Source organism: Aptenodytes forsteri, unplaced genomic scaffold, assembly GCF_000699145.1.
Source record: "Aptenodytes forsteri isolate BGI_AS27 unplaced genomic scaffold, ASM69914v1 Scaffold736, whole genome shotgun sequence".
Lineage (NCBI taxonomy): Eukaryota > Metazoa > Chordata > Aves > Sphenisciformes > Spheniscidae > Aptenodytes > Aptenodytes forsteri.
In genome coordinates, this window is record NW_008794754.1 from 754,927 (window position 1) to 766,440 (window position 11,514).

Sequence of the window (11,514 nt, forward strand, 5' to 3'; positions counted from 1 at the left end):
AGATGTTCATTAATGAAGTGCCATTGTCTGTATTTATGGTTGTTTTTAGTGTTATGGCAGTTGCACTGTTCAGGGTTTCTTGACGAGAAGAAATGTTTAGATGGTGACTCCGGCTTTGTCAGAAGAAAAAAGGGGACAGGGAGGAAGGCTGGAGAAGAGATGTCATGCAGCACTCTTCTAAGCATGACTTCATTCTGATTCTTTCATTCTCTTGTCAGGTGCTGGGTTCGATGGAGTGGAAGAAATTAAACGTCACCCTTTCTTTGTTACTATAGACTGGAACGTAAGTGGAGCAGCATTTTATTTATTTTATTTATTATTTTTCTTAGCTAAATTTTTGAAGACAAACTGCCATGATTAGAAAAAAGATGAAGTGAACTCTAACATAGAGAACCTAGGAGCTAGAGACTTCTAAGTGGGTGCCTGTGTCTCTTGCATACATATATACATTTGTTCACATACCCACAAATGAAAGAAACAGAAAGCTGCTTTCAGCATTGCCAATTTTTTCTAACTGCTTGTCTCTGTTTTGTCTGATGGTCTGGCTTACCACCTGAGGCTATTTGTAGTGTTCTGCAGAATAATTTCCCCATTCAGCTCTAATAAACATGATGCACTGATTGTGGGAGCTGGACTGGAGTGAAAATGAGCAGCTTTAAATGAAAGAATTCCTGTAATATTTCAATCACAAAGGAAACCAGAGCCAAAGGACTGGGCTTGAAAAAGATACTCCAGAGGGAAGCCATCTGATGCTCTAGGTCCTTCCATCTTTCTGCTTTTATGTTCCATATTGAAATACTTGTCCCTTCTCACTGGGTCGGGCAAGCTAGACTAAATGCTAGTTTTATTCTTTCCGATATCAGGGACCTCCAGGAATCCTTGTCTCTCTTGGAATTATTCAGAGCAGCCCCAGCTCTGCTCTTACACATATCTGCCGACAGTAGCTCCAAGGAGCTCCCAGACCTCCAGACCCTTTTCCCAAACACTGTGTGGTGCTACTGGGACTGGCTGGGTATTGGTAGAGCTGGTACAGCCGGCTGTACAGCAGGTTGTGCTACTTTATGCTGGGGGAACCATAAATCTTCCAACAGGATATCTTTGTTGGCCCCTTCTTGTCACTTTTGGCCTAAGTGACCATAGGACAGGATCTGGCCCTTCCACTGTATTGCGATGGGGGCTACAGAAAAGCACAACATAGATGAATTTTCAGAAGAGTGATTTTACATCACTGAGTATACAAGTCAACCAGCCAGAACAGGAAACAGCAACTCCTCTTACAAGTGGTTGATGTTTTATTGAGGTGAGTCATTAATTTAACATCAGCACTCAAAATTGGAACAGCAAACATTTGATCAAATGTAACATGGTTCAAACGAGACCTGTCGGACATGATTCACAGAATGGTAAGGATTTATTTTATTGCTATCAGCTGCAGCTCATGAAGCTGGAGGTAGAGATTAGCTAAATATTCAATTTACACTTGCAACAGATTAAACCTTCTCACATTTTCAGCATCATATTTGTTCAAATTGACTAATTTTTAGACAAACCTGGAGTCAAACACTTTTCGTTCTTGATCTGGACATCTGCCAGTGCATCAGAGCTCCTGTTTGCCACATCCTCTAGAATTTTCTAGTTTAATTTTATCTGACCTGTGCTATGGTATTGTTATGTATCTTTAATATTTGATCTGAATTCACTCATGAATGCTAGTGTAACAGGTCACATTGATGCAGTCCTCACTATGAATTCTGGTAAACCAGCATGAATATATGTGACAGAGCCATTCTCAAACCGCTGCCCGGAGCTTTACAGTAAAGCTAATTCCTCTGTGAAAGCACACTTTGTGGGGCCCAGGTGGCCTTTGAAAGGCCCACAGAATCATTTATTTTGGAAAAACTTGTGAATCTAATTTGAATTACATGTTGAAGAGTTGGCATGACTTATAAGCATGTTAAGAGATGATCAATGAAAGTGGAGTTTGAGATTTTCCTTTATGGCCCAGCTGACTTTTAGTCCCATTACGTATGTTCTGGAGTCTAGATTCTCTTTCCTCTTCTGCTTCTTACTAATCATGAGATTCTGTATAAAGACTTTACATTTATGAAAACATTAAGTGAAAAGAAAAAATGGAGAATACTGAAGAGTTGGGTTCTTTATTATTATTATTTTCTGTATTCCTCTGATATCTCCACAGTCCTCAGCTTTTGCAGTCAAAATACAGGTCAGGTGCATACATCAACGTAATAAGGAACAGTGGAGCAGAGGGGGTTTCTCTTTCTTCTGTGTTTGCTAGTGGAGGAGCTCAGTAACTCATCACAGAGAAATGAGGCTCTGCATCTTGGAAAGGTTTTCCGCAAAGTCAGTTCTGGACCGTGAGACTCCTCAAGACCACCTTCTCTCATGATGATTGGCGATTGTTTCAAGCTCAGTTCTTTAGGGAACAATTTTGTGCCTGTCCTAAGGAAATTGTACAGTCCTCCATCATTTGAAAAAGTTCTTATGGATGGGTTCAGGCAATACCTACCATGAAGAGGCTAGGCATGCTTGAACATGACTTGGAGCTAGAGAGGAAGGTGGATTTAATTGCCCTTTGATGTCTTATCTAGCCCTCTAACTTTGCTGTAAAATGTAGTTGTAAAGACCCATTTTAATCGAGCATAATTAGTGCTTATTGTACTCTCTTGGAGACGGATCATTATTACACAGATCAGCTATCATCTTTGTAATATATTTTCTCATTTAATCCTAATTTTACTGTCACTCATGGAGATCTTAGGAGGCTTATCTAGTTACAGCAGCAGTATTGTATGCATTTCAGAGCGGTGTGAGCCAGCCTGGCCCTGAGCTGAAGCCAGGACTTTGCCTTACAGTGATCATCCAACCAACTGTTAACATGTTCTCCATGGACAGAAACAGAGCAGGGTCAGAAAAGAAATAGGTAAGGCACAGATGTTTAGTGCTGATCTCTGTACTGTTGCAGGAAGAAGAGTCCCTCATGCCCTCATTTTGTTCTTCCGTCAGAAACAGAGCAGGGTCAGAGAACAGAAATGGATCAGGCACAGATGTTTAGTGCTGATCTCTGTACTGTTGCAGGAAGAAGAGTCCCTGATGCCCTCATTTTGTTCTTCCGTCACATATACAGAATCTCTTGCATTGACTTGCAGGCAGTCAGCAAACAACACTGTAGAGGCAGGACATGAACGCTGATTTATTTTATATCTTGGTAATATAAAGACCTCAGAAAGCAAGAGGCAAGCTCTCTTGGAGAGCTTCTGAACTACCTTGGCAGCTATGATAGGCAGGACTGCTGCAACTGACAGCATAGAAACTTTCAGCAACTGTAGGAAAGTGATCCTCCATCAAGAGCCCCCTTATCATGAAAGGTCAGAATGAGTTAGTGTCTTCTAGAAACCCAGTGTGAAACACGTCTTTTTTTAAGCAAGATTTTTCCTACAAGAGTGACGTGATAACCAAGAACAAACCGCCAAGTTGCTTCATCTCAGTTTAAAAGAGATTCAAAGCAGAAATGAGAGTTAGCTGCTTCCTTCCAAGTTGTGTGTCAAGTCTAGATATCACAGTGATGAAGTCATTAGAATCGCAGACAGAAATTTATAAATCGGATCATCACATCAGAGTACTGCCAGAGCTGTTCCCTTGGGGTTTGGATTGGGGCTTGGTTATTGTCTCTATCACTGAAGTGTTCACCTGTTGGCGCAGTCATTTCCCACTTGTTTCCCATCTTTCACTGGCTTCAGACAGACACAACCAGACAGTGACTGGTTCGGATGAAGGCAGCGAACACAGTGGACACAACATACGCAGTGTAAAAAAGCCCCCTGTCTTGATGCTGTAGATGCTCATGCCAAGCACAGCAGTGCTGATAGCGTATGACCACTGCAATAGGTGCAATCCTGGAAAACGTGAGTGTGGCCAGAGAACGACTGTCCTCCTCCCATCCTTTTCCACAGCTGCTTTACATCATTCCCATGTGCCAGGGTGCCATTCTTCAGCACAAATCTCCAGCCACCCTAAGTTTAACTTCTGGTGTATAAGCAGCACTAAGTGAACTGTGGACAATCTGACACAGAGTTTTTATGCCCAAACTTAAATTGTGGCCTGAGCTAATCTCTGTAAGAGTCTCGTTTTTACAGCTGTTGTCACCCAGTAGCAAAACCCTAAATTCCCAGTTCCCAGGGTGAAAAATATATGGTTTCTGCAAATATCAGTCTTACTGCTCTAAGGCATTTAGTAGGCACTGTGACGCAAATTCAATAGATCCTTTGTTAAATGGATGGACTGTCTTTTATGATCAAGGCTGGGATTCACAGGAAGGAGATTAGATGTTGAGCTCCTTCTGAGTTTTACTTGCTTACTACCCTTGCACCCCCTTTTCTCCCCAAGACAAGCAGACCCAAACCGAGTTGACCTCAGATAATTTCAGTCATTGGCTCTGAGAAAGCACAGTCTGGTTCCTGACTTTTTTATTACTGTTTCTTCTTTCCAGGTCATGCATAAAGAATTCTTGGCTTTTCATTAAAAAAGAAAAATGAAATCCCTTTCTGCAGACTGCAGTCAGAGGAGTGAGCTATAAACAGTAGTTTTTGTTTAGATGACAGGCTAAATTGGAACTAGAGCAAATGACATGCTAGAAAATGAACTGTCAAATACAGCTGAGGGAAGGAGTGGGAAGAAAGCAGACTCAAGTTCTATTTCCTTCAATATTAATCAGAGATCAAACTAAACAGAAAATGTGAATTATTTAATTGCAGATCTTACCAACAGCAAAAATTGATCCCAAGGTCTGAATTCTGCTAGCTTTTCTATCATTTGCAAGCAATAACGTTGAGCCATTAATCTAGGAGAGGACAAACATTTTAGAAGGTAGTTCATCCTTTTGTCTGCTTATTGGATTTTCCATGACAGGTATATGTATCAAGGGAGTTTATTCTCACACTACAAGTGCGTCACTGTGGAGGGTAGCATCTTTCTGTTTCTAGAAGATGTGTAAGGAATAAGTCAATTCTTCATCAAAGAAACTCAGTTGAGGAAATGACTAAGTATTTTTTAGTTAAATTAAACCATTTTCTTTTTCTTTATATTTGCCAGACACATGTACGGGGCATTTACATCTCTGGGGTTTTTTAGGAGTGCATTTTTTTAAAGATGATGAAAAATTAACTGCTTATAAATAACAAGAGACAGATGCATGTCGCAGCATTTTGTTACTAGTTTCCCTGGTGTATTACTTGAGTCCCAGCTGAGGAGGTGTTCAGATGAAGCTCATATCAGGGATCTGGCAACATACATTAAGAAAAGGTCATTGGGACCTGGGGGAAAATTAGTTATTTCAAAAAAAAGGTTTTTATTCCAAATCAGAAAGGAAGTTGATAAAAGCTCATAGTTTCTCAAACTGCTATAGAACTGTGTTCTAGTTAATTCGTAGGTACTAATTAATCTGAAGGTACTGATTATCAAAGTCTCAGAAGGATGTGAGGGGTTGATAAGTAGACAGAAGCATGGATATGTATTCAGGTGTGAATATCTAAATCAGTACTTTCACACCTTGGAGTTCATTGCCCTCATTCTGTGGATTATGCACTCCCTCTGCACAGCCTCTGGAGCCGACAGCCGTGCGTGATGCAGTGATTCCTGATACCTGTCGGTCACATTTTTCTGTGATAAGTCTATGCTGTGGCCAGTTTAAAAAAATGGGGGTGGGATGTGAGGGGTTATTCTTTACTGGGAAAGAGAGAGAAATTACATTCTCAATAAAACATTAAGGGCTAAGGGATACATTTCTTCTTTACAGATGTGGAAGCAATAGGGAAGAAAAAAAAAATCTTCAGTTTCTTATACCCATGCAACATAACACACGTATAAAGATCTTAAGCACCCAACATGAAATTATAATACTCCAGTTAGCACTAACATACCCAAAGTCTCTTTTGAATGCCTAATAAGATGCCCCAAAATAATAATTTGGATATGAAAACTGGGATTTAAACTGGGACCCTGTTCACGTTAAAATACGTGGTGGAACTCCCAGTGGCTTCTGCATACAGAGCCAGGATTACCATGACTTGGGATGTAAATAACTGTTTAAACTTTACCAGCAGTTACATGACAGCCTGGTAGAAATGGTCAAAGACAAGATTTGAAACTTAACTTGCTATGTCATTTGCCACTCTGGTTGGTTTCTGTTGGAAGAGATCAAGGTGATCCATCAGCCCCAAATAATTTTGGGACCACGGTAAGAGATAATAGGTTAATACATTTCACCTAAAATCAGAACTATTCTTGGAAAATCCAGAAGGATCTCAAATCCTCCAAGAGGTTTGTTCTCTGTGTGTATAGAAAACAACGGCTGTGATTCTTACTGTTTTCTTCGATCAGCTTGTGTCACATTGTGTTTTGCAGTCTACAGGATGCGGGTTTTCAAAGGAAGAAGCGTTCTGCCTGTAGCAAGTCTTCATGTTTAACTGTGTTGGGCTGCCCTGCGGTTTAGTTTGCTTCAGTGAATTGGCTTTGGTTGTAGTGGCTCACTCAGAGAACTGGAGCCAGTGTGGGATGGGAAAGTCCACAGATGACACTGCTCTGCTTGTTCTTGTTCCTCAAAGATTTCATTTAGTTACCTGATTCAGGAGCTTGGGAAAAAAAAATGTTTTAGGCAGTTTACATTTTGCTGTTGCTAGTTGTCTAGTCAGAAACACCAGAAATAATTTTTATCACAAGTGGAAAAGGAAATGGAAAAGGGAGTCATCCGGATTGCACTCAGAGGAGGTGCCTTTCACTCACACAAGCAACTTCTTTGTTTCCATCCCCTCCCAGCAAGCGAATTTGTGATTACACATCTTTAGGTGGCGTGTGACTCATGATGAGTCTTAAATCCCTCCCTAGTAGTGGAGGATGTGGGTTAGGGATTCAAAATACAAATGTAGCTCCAACAGCACTTAAGAAACTACAGATGGGGGGAGGAATTAAGAGGCCAGGGAGAATATGGTTACGATAATCAAAAGAGAGTGCAGTTCCCAAATGATGTACGACTCTAAAACGTGTTCCAATATTTGGACCTCACAGGATGAGGGGTGCATTTAATTCAAGGAGGAAGCATGTGCGTGTGACCATATTGCTTTCTGCAATAGAAGGACTGCAGTTATGACTTAAGACAAATAAAGGGAAGCTGGAAGCAAATAGCTTTCTCAAGGTGAAATCCTAGCAACACAAAAACCTTCAGTAGGTGCCGAGTTCTCTTTTAAAGTTCTGTGCAGACAGAAAAAGATGTATGCTCATTACTAGGTTGATACTTTTCAGTTGATGAGTGACACTTCCTGCTTAAGATTGCAATTGGCTTTTAATTATTTGGAAGACTGGCTTTCCATTGTGGCTCACAGCAATTATTCATCTCTTTTTCTCTCAGAAGATATGGAGCAGTTTTACGCAAGCAAGAACTTTTTATGGTGAAATGGCCATTAATTATTGGAGAGTCATTTCCAGCCTCACCATTCCACTTTTCCAAGGAATCATAATTCAACCACAAACATATGCTTTATGCTAATGCTAATACTATGCTACAGAATGTCCTGCCTGAAGAACCTTTATTTATCTATGCAAAATCAAATTCAAATTATGTTGATGTGTATATATATCTTAGGTTTGACCACATGCTTTATATTAGAGAAGTTAATTCACCACAAAACCCACAGTTAAAGAGAATCTTCCTGCGTGCAAAGAGCTGGACAAGCATGTATTAAACTCCATTAAATATTTTGAAAAAGTCAGCTCATTATAAAGTTGTTTTAAGAGCTAACCTGAAAATACATATTACAAACAGTCATAAAATTGAAGTCTCCAGCTCTTATCATGACTTGAAAGTTTGAATGAAACGTTATATTTATGCTCAGACATGTTAATTATTAGGCACTGTCTGTGGCAACTAATTCAGCCCTTTGAAACCTGAGAACAAAAGCATTGCTAGAAAGGGAATGCAGTCTAGGGACTGAAACGTGGGGCAGAGAGTCAAACTGGAGCTCTGTTCCCTGTGCCGCCATCAGCATGATGTTTGGTTTTGGCCAGTTCAAGCAGAGATGATGCAAAGATCGCTGAAATCAATAGGACTTTTTACATTAACCTCTGTAGGCTTTGGGTCAGATCCAGGCATGCTGCACCTCAGTTTGTTCACCTCCCAGAGTGCGTGTGCGTGTGTGTGTATGAATGCTTGCAAAGGAGCACAGTGAAGCAATTTCTGAAAGGTCGCTAAGTATGAGTAAAGAGGCCATGAAGTCCCTGGTAATAAAGGCAGTGTATTAGCATGCATTTATGGTGACTGTTACTTATGTGATCCCCTACGTGCCCCCTCACTCGCCAGCACAAACTCACACACCTAGCAGTGCTTACCTGTTATATACCTTCCTCTCTTCCTTATGTTTTCCCTTGGTTTTGCTCCTCTGCTCCAGCCACGTTTAGGCCTTCAACATGATTCCCCACCTATCCACAGTGCTTTCTTCCTAACGTCTTTTGATGGCAATTTCATCTAGTCCTCAGCTGTAAGCCCCTTCCCTTTTACCAGATATGCCAAAAGAACAAGTCTCTTGTTTAGGTTGTGAGCACCAGGCAGCCAGGCCTGTTGCTCAGCTCAGTCTGGCAGAGTGTCAAACATATTGCTAGTTCTTGACAAATAATAAATGCTAAAGCAGCCACCGCTTCCTAGCAGTTCTTTATGCTCATTGCCATTGCTGCGCTGCTGAAGTCGCCCATGCGCAGTTTCCTGGTGTTACCATCCTGTTCCAGTCCTGCCCTGACCAGTGAATTTCCAGATGCCTCAGCTGGAATATTGTGCCAATCTACAGGCTAAATTTTTACCAGAAACATCTGTGTTTATATTCTGGATTCCAGTAACTAAAACATTCAGGGACCATCCAGGGCACAGGTTTTAAGCCAACCGGTCAAGCAGGAGCCGGAGCTATGGATACGTCATCCTTTTTTGTCAGTCCTGCAAGGACAGCACAGAGCTGAGAGAGGACAACCTAAACAAAGTGGGGGAGCCTATCTGCAGATGCTGAAGGTGTACAGATTGTTGTTGATTGTGATCTGTTCTTCTCCTTGTAGAAACTATACAGGAAAGAAATCAAGCCGCCTTTCAAGCCTGCAGTGGGACGGCCAGAAGACACCTTTCATTTTGATCCAGAGTTCACATCTCGGACCCCCACAGGTTAGTAAGGTGGCACATAGGTAATGCATCTTTTCAGTGAGTAAATTCGTTCGTCCTTCCCCTCCCCATTCCAACAGGGTCTAAAAGTCTGATCACCTGTGGGATTACTGGGTTTTGCAGTATCCAGCAGGAAGCAAAGACTGGTTTGCAGTTCCAAGAAAAGAAGCTCGTAAGCATTTACCTGGAGTACTGCGTCCAACCTGGAGTACTGCGTCCAGCTCTGGAGCCCTCAGCATAAGAAAGACACGGACCTGTTGGAGCGGGTCCAGAAGAGGGTCACGAGAATGATCAGGGGGATGGAACACCTCTCCTGTGAAGAAAGGCCGGGAGAGTTGGGGTTGTTCAGCCTGGAGAAGAGAAGGCTTTGGGGTCTAAAAAAGGGCGGCAGACTTTTGAGCAGGGCCTGTTGCGACAGGACAAGGGGGAATGGCTTTAAGCTATAGGGGGGTAGATTGAGACTAGATGGTCAGGTTGGCCGGGGCTCTGAGCAACCTGATCTAGTTGAAGATGTCCCTGCCCACGGCAGGGGGGTTGGAGTAGATGACCTTCAGAGATCCCTTCCAACCCAAACTATTCTATGATTCTATGATTTCACCAACTTCACATTAATTTGTCTTCAGAAAGGACAGATTTCACATTTTAAATAGGAAAAATAACTGTTGATTTGCTATTTTATTACTCTTACTGTTGCTTACATTAGCTGAATTTAACTATTTTAAATTACCTCAGCTTCAAAGAACTTTGCATCTCTGCAGGTTAGTATATAATTATGTATTCCATAGGTGTTTTCTTTAATTATGAAATCCCATAGACTATGGCTGGGGGGGGGGCTCTGCAGGTTAGTATATAATTATGTATTCCATAGGTGTTTTCTTTAATTATGAAATCCCATAGACTATGGCTGTTGGAAGTTAATACATCATTAACAGTAATGAAGAATCATCAAGTTCTCAGATCAGTGGAGTTATGCCAACAGGAAATTTGGCCCACAATATTTATAAAATCCCTGCAGTGAGAATGTTGTTCATATAATTTCTGTTTCCTAACAGGAATATCACACTTTGTGCACTATGTATATGAAGGTGATTGTTGCACAAAAACCACCTTTCCACTCTCTTAGTTGAAAGCAAGAGTATCAGTAACCTTAGAGTTGTAATCCCAGTTATAATGTTGCCTCTTGCTAGACATGGATAAGCTACATTACATTTCTGCCTGTGATATTCCTGTGTGAAGAAGTACCTGTTTATACATCCTAAAATGTAAAAATTTAATTAGCTGCTGTTTGAAGACCACTTTGAAGATAGTAAGCACTGTAAATATCACATAGTATTGTTGTAATAACCAAGTATAAGGTCTCAAGCTTCAACCCTCAAATTGCCCCAGAACTGTTGCAGTGCGAGTAAAAGATCTGAGCTTTCGTTACAAAAACGCCTGCGTTATAGCACATGAATTAGAGCTGAGATTTCCTGTAGTTTTCATTCAGGCTCATCATGACCTTCAGCCTTTTTCTTAAAACTAGCCCAAACCTCTGTTCAAAGCCTGGTTCAAACCTCCTTTCATGGGCTATGAAATAGTGGTATCTACTCAAAATCTTTTATCAGTCTTGGTTCCTAGTTTTTTTGGTAAGGATGTGCCGACTTTCACAAGCTATCAAAATATTACACTCTGGTTATTTGGATCCAACTGGAACATCCACCTGTCTCCAGTGTATGTTAGTCATGTTCTGATATTACTATCCCACTGCATGGAAACAAATGATCTTTGGATACCAGACGTTTCACACCTTTGATTTTAGCTTTAATTCAGATTTCAGAGGAACTCATTTCTCTGGAATATTGGAGACTGCAAGTTAGTCTGATCTTGAGAGAAGTGCAGGCTGGTGCTGCCCTGGAAAGTCTCAGAGAAGCATTGAGAGTTTGGATTGCTTTGGAAGTTCACACTTCATTGGTTGTACTGGCATGAAAATCCTTGTACTTCATGCATGTGCTGATTGATGCCCAGGGTTATATTTTACACTCTAGATGTTACTACTGTTGCCTAATTCAATTTGGCCCAGGGTTATATTTTACACTCTACATGTTACTACTGTTGCCTAATTCAATTTGATATCTCATGCAAGACACTGACTTGCAAGGTTTGTTTTGGGGTGGTGGCTGGGGTGAGGAGATGGCCTGCCTCAATTCTGCGTCATGCTATTATGAACAGTGGCCTGAGATTCAAACCCTGTCATTACAAAATAGGTGTAATCAGAAGTGTGAATCCCTTTACACTTCCAGAGTGGTAGAAAAGTCCTCACAAGAGAG

At 41.2% G+C, this 11,514-nt stretch overlaps 1 protein-coding gene across 1 annotated transcript in view; it reads left to right on the plus strand.

The window, feature by feature from the left end:
- LOC103894799 (ribosomal protein S6 kinase alpha-2-like) overlaps nt 1–9,380 on the plus strand; it is a gene marked incomplete at its 3' end in the record, with an annotated part of 142,061 nt that extends 132,681 nt beyond the window's left edge. The window contains exons 11-13 of the mRNA XM_009274255.2: nt 219–283; nt 9,109–9,211; nt 9,289–9,380. Of these exons, the coding sequence (XP_009272530.1) occupies nt 219–283; nt 9,109–9,211; nt 9,289–9,380 (260 nt within the window). The remainder of the gene's footprint in view (nt 1–218; nt 284–9,108; nt 9,212–9,288) is intronic.
- Between the last annotated feature and the right edge of the window lie 2,134 nt (nt 9,381–11,514).